This window comes from Pezoporus occidentalis, unplaced genomic scaffold, assembly GCF_034315485.1.
Source record: "Pezoporus occidentalis ecotype Australia unplaced genomic scaffold, CSIRO_AGI_Poc_V1 ctg258, whole genome shotgun sequence".
NCBI lineage: Eukaryota > Metazoa > Chordata > Aves > Psittaciformes > Psittacidae > Pezoporus > Pezoporus occidentalis.
In genome coordinates, this window is record NW_026914480.1 from 204,543 (window position 1) to 221,273 (window position 16,731).

General features: G+C 59.5%; 2 protein-coding genes across 7 annotated transcripts in view; one reads left to right on the plus strand and one right to left on the minus strand.

The window, feature by feature from the left end:
• Window positions 1-1,266: 1,266 nt before the first annotated feature.
• On the plus strand, window positions 1,267-3,174 carry CIDEC (cell death inducing DFFA like effector c). The gene is made up of 5 exons (XM_062623695.1): window positions 1,267-1,742; window positions 1,909-2,050; window positions 2,171-2,320; window positions 2,483-2,667; window positions 2,785-3,174. The coding sequence occupies exons 1-5, from the start codon at window positions 1,693-1,695 to the stop codon at window positions 2,963-2,965; spliced, it is 708 nt and encodes a 235-aa protein (XP_062479679.1). The 5' UTR covers window positions 1,267-1,692; the 3' UTR covers window positions 2,966-3,174.
• A 1,511-nt stretch (window positions 3,175-4,685) lies between these two features.
• ZFPM1 (zinc finger protein, FOG family member 1) overlaps window positions 4,686-16,731 on the minus strand; it is a 34,057-nt gene continuing 22,011 nt past the window's right edge. For 4 of the 6 annotated variants that reach the window (XM_062623699.1, XM_062623700.1, XM_062623703.1 and 1 more), the window contains 7 exons: window positions 12,617-12,750; window positions 10,408-10,510; window positions 8,998-9,210; window positions 8,638-8,862; window positions 7,917-8,012; window positions 7,625-7,768; window positions 4,686-7,490 (listed from right to left, as the gene is read on the minus strand). In XM_062623699.1, the coding sequence (XP_062479683.1) occupies window positions 5,260-7,490; window positions 7,625-7,768; window positions 7,917-8,012; window positions 8,638-8,862; window positions 8,998-9,210; window positions 10,408-10,510; window positions 12,617-12,750 (3,146 nt within the window). In that variant the 3' untranslated portion in view covers window positions 4,686-5,259. The remainder of the gene's footprint in view (window positions 7,491-7,624; window positions 7,769-7,916; window positions 8,013-8,637; window positions 8,863-8,997; window positions 9,211-10,407; window positions 10,511-12,616; window positions 12,751-16,731) is intronic. The other 2 variants (XM_062623701.1, XM_062623704.1) reach the window with 1 other exon arrangement.

Consider the following 16,731-nt stretch of genomic DNA (forward strand, 5'->3'; position numbering starts at 1 on the left):
AAGGACAAGTGTAAGGTCTTGGACCTGGGTAAACACAATCCAGGAGGGTAGCACAGGCTGGGATCTGGTGGGGGGCAGCTCTGGGGAAAGGGTCCTGGGGGTCCTGGTGGACACAGGCTCCATAGGAGTGAACAGTGAGCAGCTGTGGCAAAGGAATCCAACAGGATGCTGGAGAACATCAACAAGGGCATCACCGGCAGAGATAAGGAAGTCATTATCCCACTCAGTGCTTGTCAGGCCACACCTGGAATGCTGTGCTCTGATTTGGCCCCTGCTCTACAAAGAAGAGGTAGGTGGGCTGGACAGGGTCTAGAGAAGGATCACAAGGATAATCAAAGGACTGGGAAGCACGGGAGGAAAGGCTGACACAGCTGGGACTGTTCAGCCTGGAGAAAAGAAGGGTCAGGGAAGACTTTATCACCGTGTTCCAGTATTTAAAGGGTGGCTGCAAAGAAGGAGATTCCCTCTTTTAGAAGGAGTCATATAGAAAAGACAAGGGGTGATGGGCACAAGTTACTCCTGGGGAGATTCCATTTGAGAACAAGAGGGAAATCTTTTGCAATGAGAACAACTAGCCACTGGAATAATCTCCTTTGGGAAGTGGTGGGCTCCCTGATGTTGGCAACTAAGAGTCAGCTGGACAGGGTGCTGGGACATCAAGTCTAGGTCATGCTTTGCCTAGAAAGGTTGGACCAGATGATCCCTGAGGTCCATTCAACCTGGTATTCTGTGATTCTATGGTTCAGCCTTCTAGTCCCCAATGGGGCTACAAGAAACCGGGAGAGGGGCTTTGGACAAGGGGAGTGGCTTTAACCTGCCAGAGGGGAGACTGAGATGAGCTCTTAGGCAGAAGCTCTTCCCTGTGAGGGTGCCCAGAGAAGCTGTGGCTGCCCCATCCCTGGCAGTGTTCAAGGCCAGGTTGGACACAGGGGCTCGGAGCAAGCTGCTCCAGTGGAAGGGGTCCCTGCCCGTGCCAGGGGTTGGAGCTGGGTGAGCTTTAGGGTCCCTCTATCACCCAACACAAACCATGCCACGGTGCAGAGCCCACCCCGCGGCTGGCTCCGCCCCCGTGGCATCAGGCCAGGAGGTGATTGGCTGAGGCAAGAGGGGTGGGGCCGGGTGGGCGGGGTCTTTAGATGACATATATGGTAGGGTGGGAGGGGATTAATCAGTAGAGAGCTGCTGGAGGTGGGGATGGGGATGGGGATGGGGATGGGGATGGGGATGGGGATGGGGATGGGGATGCTCTACAGGACCTTCTCCACTCCCCCTAGTAGGCTCCTAGCTGCAGATATCCCTGGAGAAGCAGGGTTGGGGTTGCTGCCCTGGGTTCCCCTGGCTCCCCAGTGCTTGTTGCCTGCCCCAGGGAGCCGGGGTGAGGGTGCAGCCGGGTGCCTGAGCCTCACCTTTGCTCCAGCACTGACTCAGGGCGCCACGTGCTGCTTTGCGTAAGAGCCGTGCTGGCAAGGAGACTCTGCCCGGGGAGGCTGCCACCAGCCTGGCCCCGGCCAAAGGGCAGGCACAGCCCCTGCGTAAAGGTGGCAGTGACGGAGCACTGGGTCACTGCTGGGCTGGAGCTGAGCACAGGAGGAACCAGTGGGAAAGGGTCTGCTGGAGTGGAGAGAACCCGGAGAGGTCCTGTCTAGGTCTGAATCCTTCTTCCCCGCAGGCTGAATCGTGCTCCTTGTGAAGATGGATTATGCCAAGTCCCTGAGCCTGCGCCTGGCTGCTCCTGTCTCTAAGTAAGTGCTGGGGAGCCAGCATCCTGGTGTAGGGGACATGGGAACCCTCCCTGCTTTGGCACCTCTTGGGTGGATGTGCCCCTCTCCACTGAGTCTTGTGGGGCTGGCACTGCCCGGGGGTGGAGGTGTCTCTCAGGAGACCCCAGTCCCTCCATCCCTATCCCAGATGTGTGTCAGCAAGCGCCTCCATGACCCAGCAACTGCTGTCGAGCCCAGCCTCACGGCCCCGACCCTTCCGTGTCTGCAACTGGGACCGCAGCCTGCGCAAGGGCATCATGGCACAGAGCCTCTCCGAGCTGCTGCGGGAGGTGAGCTGCTGGGTGTCAGTCAGTCTGTCTGTCTGTCTGCCTGCCTCGGGGCTGTCGGTACACAGAGATGTATGGTGGGCTGGCTGCCCCCAGCCCTGCTCACCCCCAGCATCCTTGCAGGCTCAGGCTGCCCTGCTCACTCCTGGTCCCATCTCACTGGTGCTGGATGAGGATGGCACTGCGGTGGAGACGGAATCTTTCTTCCAGACACTGGAGGAGGGCACGGTGCTGATGGCCCTGAGCAAGGGGCAGACCTGGGCTGCCTCCAAGGTAAGTGCATCCCTTGGGGTGGGGGGCAAGAGCCTGGTTTGTCCCTGGGAACAGCACAGAGGTGATTTGTTGCTCAATGGGAGGTACTCAGGATGCTGGGTGAGGTGGGACTGGAAGGGTAGGGGCCTGTAACCGTGTAACCCTGGTCCTGCTCATGCTCAGACCCCTGGATACCAGCTGAGCCTGTCCCACAAGCCCCCTCGGAGGATTGATGTCGCCCGTGTCACCTTCGATCTGTACAAGACCAACCCCCGGGATTTGGGCTGCCTCAATGTCAAAGCCACGCTCTATGGCACCTACAGCATGTCCTATGACCTGCGCTGCTATGGGGCCAAGCGGCTGATGAAGTGAGTGCTGGAGGGGGGGAGCAGGAGATGGCTCTGGGTGTGGGGATGCTGCAGTGGGGGACCAGCCTGCCCTATGGGTTGCAAGGAGGGATGCTCACCCCTTTCCTCCCTTCCCAGAGAAGCCCTGCGCTGGACGCTCTTCACCATGCAGGCCACTGGCCACGTCCTGCTCGGCACCTCCTGCTACATGCAGCAGCTCCTGGATGCCACGGAGGAGCCCAAGGAGGCAGAGAGCAGCCCAGCGCTGCAGCCCCCCCTCAGCCTCCCCCCCCTGCCCCGCAGGAAGACCCTGCAGTGAGCATTGGGTGCCCTGTCCCCCTCCTTTACCACTTACCCTAATGCCGAGGGGGGGGCCAGCACCCTGCTAGGTCAATGCCTGGGGATAGAGGCTGCCATGGTGCTTGCCATAGCCTGTCCTTACACTCCGTTGGCTGACTGGGGCCAGCGTGTCTCTATTGTCTGCTGCTCTGTAAATATATTTATTTAAGTAAAGCTTTGCTCATTTCAGCTGTCTCTCGTCTCATCTTTGCTTGTGGGGGTGTCGCAGCCATTTGCCCTACTTGGCACTATAGGGCTGTGCTGGGTGGTGGTGCAAGAGCATGCAAGGAGGGGACCTGTCGCAAGTGCTTCCCAAGGGAGCTGCTGCCTTTGTTCTCCTCCTCCTCCCTGTCACCCCAGCACCCTGTTGGCACACAGGGTCTGGTCCCAACCTCTGTCACTGCATTCAAGCCATGAGGAGGGGATGGTGCAAACCCCCAAACCCACGTGCCTGCTGGCACAATCCCTGTTCTTGCTCCATTGAAAGGGATGAAAGATGCCAGTGGTCCTGCTTGGTGCTACTGGCACCCAGAGCGCAGATGGATGTTTTCCTCTTGTGCTGGGATGGAGGTTTTAGTCCCTGGTCTCCTTGAGAGCCCTGTGCCCCAGCCTTGCACAACCCCCGTGGGATGCTGCAGCCTTGGCCTTAGCTCTTGGGAACTGCAAACACCCTGTAGCTCCAGGGATACCAGAACGGGAAACAAAACAGCCTGGGGGGCCACTGGGTTATAGTGAGCTGGAAGCTGAAGGGTGTCCCTGAGGGGGAGCCAAGGCTGGGTCTCTTGAGGGTGGGCTGGAGGGGAATGACCTGCTTCCTGTACTGGGAAGCACTTGGGAAGGCCAGAAAAGCCATGCTTTGGGCTTGCTTATGTGCATCCCTCCATGATGCACTGCAGGGGATGTGGGAGCTGAGCCATGCTTACCCGGGTACCCCACTGCAGGGGTATGGGGCTCCAGCACAGGAACTGCTGATGGGGCAGGGACCTGAACCAGGTTCAGAGCAGCTTCATTAGCTGATAATTAACGACCCATCAGCCTGCAGCCCAGCATCAGCTGGAGCCCAGCCAGGGGCTGGTGGCTGCATCTCCCTGTGGCCCAGAGGAGTGACACCCAGGGTGAAGCAGTGCTACCAGCAGTGGCAGGGGTGACATGGGGACACCGTGCTCTGCCCCTTCACTGCAGGCTGTACCATGGCTATACAAAGAGTCATAGAATGGTTAGGGATGGAAAGGACCTTAAGCTCATTCAGTTCCAACTCCTTGCTATGGGCAGGGACGCCTTCCACTAGAGCAGGCTGCTCCAAGCCCTTTGGAAGCACAGCTTCCCTGGGCAGCCGGTGCCAGTGCCTCAGCACCCTCACAGTAAAGGACTTCTGCCTTATATCCAACCTGAACTCCCCATTTCCGTTTGAACCCATCACCCCTTGCCCTATTGCAACAGCCCCTGATGAAGAGTCCCCCTCCAGAATCCCTATAGCCCCCTTCAGACACTGGAAGCTGCTCTGAGGTCTCCATGCAGCCTTCTCTTCTCCAGGCTGAACAGCTCCAGTGTTCTCAGCCTGGCTCCATACAGGAGGTGCTCCAGCCCCTGATCATCCTCATGGCCACCTCCATGTCCTCCTTACGCACCCAGTGTCCTGACCCCAGGGGTGACAGTGCCCACACCACCCACCAACACTTACGTGCAGCCACCAGCCCAGCTTCGTAAGACATATTTATTTCTATACACACTTATACACACGGATATTCCCAGTATAGCTTCATCTTGCCTCTAGTGCTGTCTCATTGCAGGGTCTGGTTTGTGGTGGAGGCACCCACACACTTCTTAGTGTGCCCTGGGTCAACCCCAGCCACGCTTTATCCCCTTTCCCACCCCTGTAGTGTCTATTTGGGGGCAGAGCCCCCTGGCTAGGACAAGGCCATGCACCTTAAGCTTGAGTTTCCCTGCAACATCAACCTAGGCTGCAGCAGGGACACAGATATGGGCACCGCATGCACCATGTGCTGGAGGGGGGGACCGGACCCCTGCCAGCACCACACTCTCTCCATGGGGTCCTTGACCCAGGACGCGCAGGATCCCCAACCTGGGGTGACATGTAGGGATACAGGAGGGACCTCTGGATGCTGAAGCATCCCCAGCAGAGCCTCCCCGGGGTCCTGATCACCCTGAGCCCTGCAAGAGTGAGGTGCTGGGCATCGGCTCCTGGTCCCCCAACCCCTGCAGCCCCCCTGAATGTTGATGATGGTAAATGAGGGGAAGGGGGGGAGGAGGGCTTTACTTGATGTGCTCAGCGGCGTGAGAGGAGCAGTAATACTTCTTATGGGCAATGAAGGTGGAGAGGCTGCTGAACCTGATATTGCAGAGGCGACAGTACCTGTGGTTGCTGTTGGACACGGACGCAGCCTTGGCCGGGGGGGTCTGCACTGCCCTGTCCGTGTAAGTAGGGGGTGTAGGGTGCTTGTGGGGGGCTTCCCGCAGCCCCTCGGGGGCTCCGGGGGAAATGGGGGGCCGGGGCAAGGAGGGGGGCCGGGGGCTGACGCTGCCATCCTGACTGTCCCTCCCGTTGGAGCTGTCCCTGTGGAGAGGGGGGGCAGGAGGATGTGGGGGGGACACCGCGGGCAGCGGGGTCTCTGGTGTCCTGCCGGCACCGGGGACCCGCTGCCTGGCCATCACCGGCTTGGCCACATAGAGCCCATGGACAACACGGAAGTGCTCAAGGAGATCGCCCTTAATGGTCCCATTGATGGGACAGTAGGGACAAGGAGAGAGGGATCCCTTCGTCCCCAGGACTGAGAGGAGACTCTTGGGGTAACGCAGTGGTGAGTCTGCCCTGGGGTAGGGGATGCCGGGACTCCCCGCTGGAGCTGCCCTCACCCGCATCCCTTCGGGGTCCCCCTCACCAGGGCTGCCGGGGCTGTGCTGACCCTTGATGGGGACAGGCATGGCCCCCTTCATCTTCTGGAGGTGCTCGAGAGTGCGGGGCTGCAGTGGGGTGGCCGGACACCGGTACTTCTTGTGCGCCAGGTAGCTGTCAAGGCTGTTAAAGCTGATGCGGCACGCGGTGCACTCATGGTAGTCAGCCAAAGGCATCAGCGCTGCCGGCGCTGGTTCGCTCTGCCACCGCGGCTTCTTGCTCAGGTCAATGGGACCATCAGCATCCGGGCTGGAGCGGGGCGACGGGGCAGCCCCCACTGGCTCTAGGACCGGTGGTGGTAGGTCAGGGGCTGGGGAGGGCTCAGTGGGGCGATGAGTGGCTCCATGGATCTCATAGAGCTTGCGGCGCTTGCGGGTGCGCAGGGGCTGGGGAGGAAGGGGCACTTTGGGGGCCGCGGGGCGGCGCATGGGGGGGTCGTGGCGCGAGGCGCAGTAGAAGCGCTTGTGCACCACGTAGGTCTCGTGGCGGCTGAAGTGGATGTTGCACGCCTCGCACAGCGTCTTGTTGGGGTCCTCGTCCCCCTCATCCCCTGCCGAGCTGCTGGGGCTCTGGCTGTCCTCGCTGCACCGCCCCAACCCGTCCTCCGCCTCGGGGGTCCCCGCTTTAACACCCCCCTCTTCTACCTTCACCTCTGGCACTATGGCTGGTGGCGTGGCATTCCGGCTGGCATCCCCATTCCCTCCTGGTGTCCCCTGCCCGTCGCCCAGCGGTAAGGACAGCAGCATCCCAAGGGTAGGAGGGCCCTTGGGTACTCCGGGGGGCACTTTGAGCTTGTGTGCCCCAGCGGCGCTGTCCTCGGTGAGGTGCCGGCTGGAGCAGTAGAGGCGTTTGTGCACGTAGTAGTTGTTGATGTTGTTGAAGGTGATGTCGCACTCGAAGCACGTGGCACCCTTGGGTGCCGGCGTGCTGCTGTACACGGCGGGTTGCACCACGCCGCCGCCGTGGCCCTGCTTCAGGCGGTTGTGCACCAGCTCCGACATCTTCGCCAGGATCTCGGATGCCTGCGGCACCACCGCGGCTTCGTGGCTGAACACGTACTGGGGCACAAAGATGGTGCCGCCGGCCGTGCCCGTCCCTGTCCCCGGCTCGCTGGGCACCGGGCTGGAGCCTGGCGTGGGGCTCACGAGCTCTGATTTGACCTTTGCCGAGGGCAGGCTGTGCGGGGATGAGGTTTGGGAGGCAGCACTGGGGCTGCTGCTGACCCCTTCCCCGGGACCGCTGCTTTTGGGCACCTCCGCCTCACTCACCGGGCTGCAGGCAGGCTCCACCTTGATGCGGATGGCCTCCCCGGAGGATGATGATGATGACGATGATGATGAAGATGATGATGATGACGACAATGATGATGGCCCTTCCCCGTTCTGTGGCTGCACTGCTGGTGAGAGCTTGCCAGCAGTGGCGTTAGGGGATGAAGTGGGTGGTGCCATGGGGGGCACGGCATCGGGGCCGGGCGGTGGGGCAGGCAGGGGGCTGTGCAGCACCATGTGCTGTGTCAGCGCTGGCAGCCCCTCGGGCAGGAACGTTGGCAGGCTGCACTTCCGCAGGGATGCGTTGTTGGTCTGGTTCAGCCCTGCAGAGGGGAGAGAGGCACGGGTGCTACCCAGCATCCTGGCACAGGGATGCTCACCCCATCCCCAGCCTCCCTCCTTGTGGCCGCAGCCCTTGATGGTGATGCTGGGCTCTGTGTGTCCCTGTGGTACCCACCATGGGGTTTGGTGGCAGCCAGGGCTGTCCCTGGCGAGTACAGCTCCCCCTTGGAGCTCGGCTGGCAGATCATGTGGTTGGTGACCAAGTGGCTGTAGAGGATGTCCCTCGTGGTGGAGATGAAGCCGCAGCTATGGCAGACCCCTGCAAGGGAACACAGCGCTGGGCTGAGCAGGCAGGACGGCACTCAGCAGGGCAAGCAGAGACCCGTGGGGAACGCATCCCTGTCCCCATGCTGTGCTATGGGGCCAGGGGTGTCCCCACGGGAGGATGCCGTGCGGCGCTCACTCACCGTTCAGGCCGTCAGTGTGCACTTTGAGGTGACGCTCGCAGTTGGCTTTCGTGGTGAAGGCGGACAGGCAGATCAGGCACACGAACGGCCGCTCTCCTGCGGGACGGACAGGCAGACACCTCAGTGCCGAGGGAAAGGGGATGGGGACTGCGGGGACACCCCGCAAGGCCAGCCAGGAGGGCACGGCTGCGGGAAGCAGGATGCTCCCTCCACCTTCACAAGGCTGACATGGGGGAAGACCTACAAGTGAGCTGCCCCAAACCGTAACCCAGCTGGGGAAGAACCTCATCTAACCACAGCTGCCTGGCAGGAGGCTGTCGTGAGGTGGGACTGGTCTCTTCTCCCAAGTAAGTGATAGGACAGGAGGAAATGGCCTCAAGCTGCACCAGGGCAGGTTTAGATGGGGATGAGATGATTTAAATGGAGATGAACAGCTCCTTCCCCAGTATTCCAGCCATTGGAACAGGCTGCCCCGGGCAGGGCTGCAGTCACCGTCCCTGCAAGTGTTCAAACACTGTGGAGACGAGGCCCTCAGTGCCACGGGCTAGCAGCAGTCCTGGGATAAAGACTGGACTTGATCTGTCCAACCCAGTTGATTCTATGACTCTATCACTGGTCACCACGCTGCAGCCCCACATCCTCCCTGCCCCTCCACGCCAGCTCCGGGGGTCGCTGTGTGTGGTTTGATGCCCCAGGCTGCCTCAGCCACACCATATCATACCACTGTGGCTCCGCATGTGTATCTCCAAGGAGCTGGCGCTGGGGCAGCTCTTCTTGCACTGCGGGAAGGGGCAGATGCGCTCATTGGGGTAGGTCTCCTTGGTCTTCTCCTCCAGGGCGGGCGAGCCGGCGCTCTGCCGGCTGGCACAGTAGTACATCAGGTGTGCTTGCAGGTTGCGCTCGCTCCGGTACCAGATCCCACAGTCCTTGCATGGGAAAACATCCTCTGTGGAGGGAAAAGAGGCAAGGAGGGCACATACATCACTTCAATGGCATGCTGGGGATGCCTGGCACAGCGGTGGCACCCCACGGGGCTGCACCATGTCCCCATTCCCAGTGCTGCGCATCCCTGAGGACTCACTGTTGACCATGGCCGTGGCCAGGATGGTGGCCATGCCTGCCTGCTGTGGCAGCAGCTGGATGTCGGAGTGCAGTGCAGCTGGGTACGGTGAGTCGCTGGGCTCCACGGTCACTGCATGGTGGTTGGGGATGGCCAGCGGCTCCGCCAACACGAAGGCACACAAGACCTCGTCCTCCTGCAGGGCTCGTGTCGTCCGGCACCACAGGGCTTCATCTTGGGGGGGACACGGAGGGATGGGGGACAACGGGGTGATGGTCAGCATGGCATCCCCATCCTGCTGCTGCCTGCATGGACCTGGGCTCTCCTGTCCCCTCTGTCCCTGGTGCTTCCTCCAGGTCTGCCTGGAGATGGCGGTGTCTGCCCATGCCCGAGTGCTGCTCCCGCTGGTGCTTGCACCCATGCACCTATACATGAGCCTATACACACACCCATACATGCACCTACACATGCACCCATACATGCACATATACATACACCCATACATGCACATATACATGTGCCTATACATACACCCATACATGCACATATACACGTGCCTATACATACACCCATACATGCACATATACATGCACCTGTACATGCACCTATACATGCATCCATACATGCACCCATACATGCAGTAATGCCCAAACCAAGTCTTACACCACTGCATGCAGTAGTGCTTACACTGAGTCTTTCACCTATATGATGCATGCACTGAGCCATAGAACCATATCACAGTTTGGGTTAGAAGGGACCTTCAAAGCTTATGTAGTTCTAACCTCCTACAATGAGCAGGGACATCTTCATCTAGACCAGGTTGCCCAAGAACACATCCAACCCAGCCTTGGCTGTCTGCAGGGATGGAGCATCCACCACCTCTTTGGACAAGCTGTGGCAGTGTTTTGCCACCTTCATTGTAATAATTTCTTCCTTATATCCAGCCTGAATCTCTCTCTTCTAGTTTAAAACCATCACCCCTCATCCTGTCACAACAGACCCCGCTATAAAGTCTCATCCCATCTTTCATATGAGATAAGCCTCTTTTAGGAACTGAAAGACCTCAATAAAGCCTCCCTGAAGTCTTCTCCAGGATGAACTACCCCAACTTTCTCAGCCTTTCCTCATGGGAGAGGTGCTCCATCCCTTGGATCACTTTTGTGCCCTTCTCTGGACCCTCTCCAAAGGGTCCTGCCCCAGCAGCATGCAGTAATGCTTGCACAAGCCACTGGGACCATCCTCATATCCCAACCAGGAAGGGCCGTGATAGGGAGCAAGCCCCAGTGATGCTCAGTGATGGGTCACGGAGGATGTGGAGGAGTAGATGGAGGGGGACAAGGACCCCTTCCATCACCCAAGCACTGAGATGACCATGCCTGTCCCCCCCATTAACCCTCCCTGGGTGCAGGGACACACAGCACCGGTACCAACCCTTCCTGTAGATGACGGCGTTGGCATCGGGCTCTCCGGGCACGAGGGGCAGGCGGGACAGCCAGCAGCTCTCATCCCCCAGCACCAGCGTCACGGGAGGGCTCTGTTGAGAGCAGAGAGAGTGGGGTGAGCATCGCCCCCCAAAACAGGCTGAGACTGAGTTGGGTTGGGGGGGTCATGGTGCTCTCCCCCATCCCGCACCCTGCTCTGCCTCCCGCATCTCTAATGAATATTAATGACCAGAAAGAACGGGGGGGGGGTGTGTGTGTGTTAGAATTAATCTGCCTGATCCTCTGATGGCTGCTGCCGTAACGATATGAAATCTAATTATTCATCCCAATATTTCTAAGCCCTCCGACTCAGCCTGACGGTGGCAGCCGGTTGTGGCCTTATCGCCGGCAGGAGCGCGGTGCTGGGAGCCTGATAACCCCTGCGCACACGCGTGTGCAAGGCGCTCGCACACGCGTGTGAACTGCAGGAACCCGCCTGGGTGGGAAATGGGGCTGGGGGCTTAGGGACCTCCCTGTGTGGGGCGCGGGGATGGGTGCTGGTGGTGGGGCACATGGGCTGAGCACCCTCCGGCACTGCGGTGGCCCCTCTTTGTGGGAGATGAGGATGGATCCCTGTGGAGCTCTTGCTCTACAATGGTGGGAACTATGGGTACCCCCAATGGAGGGAGGCACCTGCAGCACCCCAGGGTGCTCCCAGCACCCCAAAGGCGCTCCCAGCACCCCAGGGTGCCTGGCCCAGCTCCCTTTGGCGGCCCCAGCCCCTGCGTCAAGCCCTTCCTTGTTCTCCCTGGAACAAAGAGGTCAGTGTCTCCTCTCTGCACCGGCACGATAACCATCGGAAACCCTATCTGCTCCGCATCCGCTGGGATGGCGTTATCGGAACAGCCCCGTGCCCTCACTGTCCCCCTCTGTGGGCATCACCCTAGGGCTGGGTGCCCTGGTCGGGGGGTCAGCAGAGCAGGGATGGAGTGGGGGGACAGCCAGCACGTGGAGCTCCGGGGTCCCTTGGCATTCTCATGTGCACCTGATGGAGCAAGGATGTGTTGGGGGAGCCTCGTGGGACTGGCAGGGGAAGCAGGAAGCCTTCTTCCTCCTCCTCCTCCATCAGTGCACCAATGGGCACCCATGATGCTTCATGCCACAGAGACATTAAAGCCACCCAGTGTTCCCACTTCCCACTTGGATGAGCTAACTTCCCACATGGGGAGGAAGAGCAGAGCTTGGGCAGGAGCTGGGGGAGACCCCCTTGCATGCCCTCTCCTGCCGTCAGCAACAAAGACGAAGGAACCTGGGGGCGACAGCCTGTATCAGGGATGGGGCTGCGATTCCTTCCTCGCTTTCCCGAGCAAGAGATAGGGAGGGAGGCGAGTGGCGGAGGAGAGCAGGGCTGGGAATCATCAGCCAGGCTCGATAAGGGAGCTGCTGAAATGGGAGCAAAAATATTTAGACAATAAATGAAGTATCAGAAAAAAGCTGCGCATATCTTTAAGAAATCAATCATCCTGTACCGGGTGTCTGGACACACGGCGCCAACCGGGAGATAGGGAGCCAAACTGGGCAGATAAGGGTTAATCAAGGATTTAATTCAGCAAAGATAAACGGGCCTGGGCTAAAAAAAAAAAGGGAAGAAAAAAAAAAGAGGGTGAAAGGAGGAGGTGGGGATGGAGACTGGGAGGGATTCTCCAGCCTTGAAGATCCTGGGATGGAGCTGTCTGCGTGTGGCACAGGGGGATACAGGGGCAAGGACGTGGCTGGGATGTGAGGACCCAGTGCTTCCAACACACCCATGTGCAGACTCAAGTCCCTGTCATGCTCCTGCCACCAACAGCCACCTATGTCCTCCACTGCCTCCTCTCCTGTGCTGCAGAGTCCTGGTGCTTTCCTGGCACAACCAGAGTCCCTCAGGAGCAGATTTTGAGTGGGAAACCCCGATGCCATCCCTTCTGCAAGGATACAGGTACCACCACACAGCCTGCTTGTGCAGGAGGGGACCAGAGGGGACGGCCAGCATCCCATCACCCTGCCTGCTTTGATGCTCTGATCTCGGGGCGATGGGCAGTGTACGGCATGGAAACCTTCCGGACACCCAAATCTGGAGATCCCCAGGAGCTTGATCCCTTTTAAACCAACCCCTCTTCCCTAAACCCCTCCTTTCCTCAGGTCCTTCCTCACCACCATTCCACGGCAGTGCTCCTTACCGTGTCACTGTGCCTGGGTGATGACAGCTCGCTGTGGATGCTGCCCTGGAAGGGTCCCCAGGAGAAGCCCTCGGGGAGGCTCCTGCGGGTTCGCACCTGCCTCTCCCCATCCTGCACAACCTGGTCCAGCTCATCTGTGGGGAGACAGGCACAGCATCACCGCGATGCCCACCAGCCAGACCCATGGCCCATGGCAGCTCCATAGGGATGTGGGCACCCATCTGGAGCCTGGAGCTGCTGGTGGGTGCCCCTGGTGTCCCTAATGGGTGGGAGGCATCCAGCTGCTCACCGGGGGGTCCGGGCACAGCACAGTGGTGGAGCGGAAGGAGTATTTCCCATCCCAGCACCCAAAGTTGAAGCAGCTTCAGGGCTTAATGGCTTTGATTATCTGATAAGCCTCTGGTTTAATGGGTTAGATAACATGTTAATACGCTATGAAGGCTGCTCTAAAATGTTTTAACTGTGCCTTTGTCTTTTGGAGCGCAGATAAGATGGCAGGTAACCAATACGCAGATGGATGCGTGCTGGCTGCCCCTCGCTGTACAGCACAAGGAGCTGGATGCTGCACCCCAAAACTCGTGATGCTCCCTAAGGACAGTGAGACGAACACCAGGCCACCAGTGAGGCCCTGGGCACCCATCTGCAGCCAGGCAGGCTCCTACCACCCCAGGGTGCTCTGGGGCAGAAGTGGGGCTCCCCCCATGACCATAGCAGGGAGAAGAGCCCCCTAAAGCCCCATGCCCCATCTCTGAGGGCACTGAAGTAGATGCAGCCAGGGCTCGGGTCCTGTGGGCTGGTCTGAAGGCAAAATTGCTTTCAGAGCTGGGAGCACAGGGAGGATAAAGCGATCCCATGGCTGCGGAGATTGAAATCTGATGTGTTTATTAGCCCAGCTGACATCTGGATCCTGTCAGCAATAGGGTGAGTTAAGGTGAGTGTCTGGGTGGTGAGCATGGGTTGGCGGTACCTGAGATCACCTGCGTCCCAGCGTCACCCATAGGTGAGCTCTGTTCACCAAGGATGCCCTGTGCCACCAGGGATGTGTTTCCAGTTGTGTCCCAGGGGATCAACTGGTGCCCCTTGGCAAAACCTGCTCCCCACTGGTGGGTGGGATGGAGGAAAGGCTGCAAAGGTCTTAGAGATCCCCAAGGATCATCCCTGAGCCACCCTCCATCCCCATGCCACAGCCTCCAACACATGCTGGTGAATGAGATGTGCTCTGCCTGCAGCAGCAGTGCCCTGCTGGGGTACAGACAGGGCTCCTGCCTCCCCTTCCCACAGCACCTCCTGCCCTCAGTGCCTTCAGCTTGGAAGGCCTTGGTGCTGGTTTGGAGCTGGATGCTCCGTAGGGATCCCTGCTCTCTTCAGTCAGGATTTCATTCCCATCAAAGCGGTTTGGGAGTGAGCACAGTGCTGGCTCTGCCCGTCCTGCATCCCTGCCGTCCCCTGCCCCATTTCCCTGGCATCCCCCTGCCCAGCACCCCTGGCTCCATCGCAGGATAAGACAAGGAGGAGGGCTGAGGCCTTCAAGAAGCCAATGGGGTTTATTCCCTGGCACAAACCAATGCCAAGAGGCAGCAGCAGCCCTTCATGTGAAAGACTGGGGTGGGGGGGGGCAGGCAGGAAGCAGAGCCACCGAGCAGGATGTGGTCATCACCGAGGCCTCAGGGCTGAGCAGGGCAGTCAGTGCTCAGCTCAGTGCTCATTGCTCCACGATTCCAACACCTTACTCCTGACGTGCCACTGGGCTGCCAGGCTCCCTTTAGCCCCTCCATCACATTCCCAGCATCCCTCATCACCGGAGCCGGGAAGAAAAGCCCCACATTCCTAACGGTGGTGTCTCCCCTCTGTACAGCCTGGCTGCTTTTGGGGAACAGAGCCCAACCGCCACTTTCCCCCCCCCCCCCTCCGTGCCCCCCCTTTTGCCCCTCCTTCCCCCCCGTCTCACTGGTAATCAGCAGCGTTTGGGTCAGGAGACCATGTCTCCAAGATAAGAGCGTTCGCCTGACACTTCCCATGTCAGAGCACTTCATCTTCTGTGTATCAATCCCCAGCAGAGAAAACACGCAGGCGCTGATAAAGACAAAACCGTTCCAGACAGGGGGACAAAAATAGTGCCGCCGGAGCTGGCCCCGCTCCCCACCAGCGCCCGGTGGCCATGGCACTGGCCACTGGCCCAATGCACCACTGTCACCCCGAAAACGTGATGTGGTGAACCCCATCCAGCGGCGCTGAGCGGGTCTCCATCTGGATGGGTGTCCCTGTGCCCAGACAGGGATGCTGCCACAGCCCCTGAAGCACCAGCTGCACCAACATTGATAGAGCAAGGAAAAAGAGGAGGAAAAAGGGGATTTTCCAAAGTAAGCACGTGGTATTGCCTTAGTTCTCCATTGGAAAGGGGAAACGATGCCAAGCCAGGATGGCACAGCCCGGCACGTTGTCCACACTTGGTAACAAAGCCCAAAGCAAGCGATCCACGTCCCCACGTTCCAACAGCACCGGGTTCAGCTGCGTCCCCCTGCCTGCAGCCTGCAGAGTTGGGAATTGCTGGTGCCAGCCCATGGGGTGCCCGGCAAGGAGCAAAGTCCACAGGAGCAGGCCCGGCTCTGGTGCTGCCTCCCTGCGGGATCCCCCCGGCAGGTGAACACCGCCCCGGGTATCTCCTCTGGCCATCAGTCCCAGCCAGGCAGTGCCCCGGTTATCGCGGCACGTTTATCTCCCTGATCATTAACCAAATTGGGCAGGGACGCGGCTGTTTGCTTTGTGTCGTGAAGAAAAGCAGCAGGAAGGAAGGAAGGAGGGAGGGGAAAAGCCCCCGGTGAGCCAGGTGCACGGCATGGACCCCAGTGCTCTGCCCCACGTCTGAAACACGGAGCACTGGGGCTGCTCCTTGGCCCCAGGGACTGAGAGCGCCTGCTCGCCCCACACTGCACCTCGGCTTATCTCCCCATCGAGAGATTTCAAAGAAACAGGCTGAGCTGTGCTGGAGAGCAAAGATTAATCCTGTCATCACACCACGGCCACGCATGGCGCGATCAATGGCTGGGGAGGCAGGGCTGGCATCAGAGTCCCCCTGGACCTGTGGGGTCCAGGAAGGGAGGAAACCTGCAGGCCTGCATGTGAGGCACTGCCACGCAAGACAGGGTGAACACAGGACAAGGGTGTGAGGAACATCTATAAGAGCCTATCCGCAAGGCGACCCACAGCATCCTTATGGCCAGGGAAATAGTGCTGCTGGGCAAGGATGCACTACTGGGAGTGGGTCAGCTCCTGTAGCCACCTGCCTTTGCTCCTGATGCTCCAGAGGCACAGCTGCATCCATGCACCCACATTTGCTTTCCTTGTGGGAGCAACAATAGGAAACAGAAGAGAGGGCCCACACAGCCCTGGGCAAACCCACCCATCCCATCCCAACCAAATCCTGCACCCTCTTTGCACCAACTGCACTGGTGTGACTTTAATCCAATCCGAATGATGGGCTCTGCCCTTCGGCAGGGATCCAGGCTTGGAGGTCCCCACAGTGTTTGCAGCTGCCTGGATACTATCTGGATAAATACTGCTATCGGGATGTCACGGGACCACATCCCAGCATCAGCCGCACTGCTCCTATTAATACAGCGCTTTGTGCCTGGCCCCAGGAGCTGCCAGCCCTCGCTGGGGGGGACCACAACACCAGGTACAGCCCCCACATGAACCCAAGGGGAACAGGGATGAATGGGGGATCTCTGCTCCCATCCCAGCATGTCTGGGATGTCCCTATGGCATGGCAACCCCTAAAGGGGAGGGAGGATGGATCCATCCATCCATCCATCTATCCATCCATCCATTGGTACCCAACATCCCGAGGGGAAAGCGGAGCTGGAGCAGCCCCGTCTCCCACAGCAGCCCTGGCCCTGCCGCACGCCCCAGCTGCTGTTTTTAGAAGCAGTGAGTGCGCGGCGGAAGGAATAAATCCTGACAACTCAACTAGTGAAATGATGTGATGGCACCGCTCCGATAAGATGGAGGGAGCCGATTGGGAAGAGTCTTAAGCTGCGAACACGCAGCATCTCCACTCTTCACCTCCGCTCACAAAGGGAAATCTCTCCAAAGGGGCTAAGGAGATTATCCCGGCT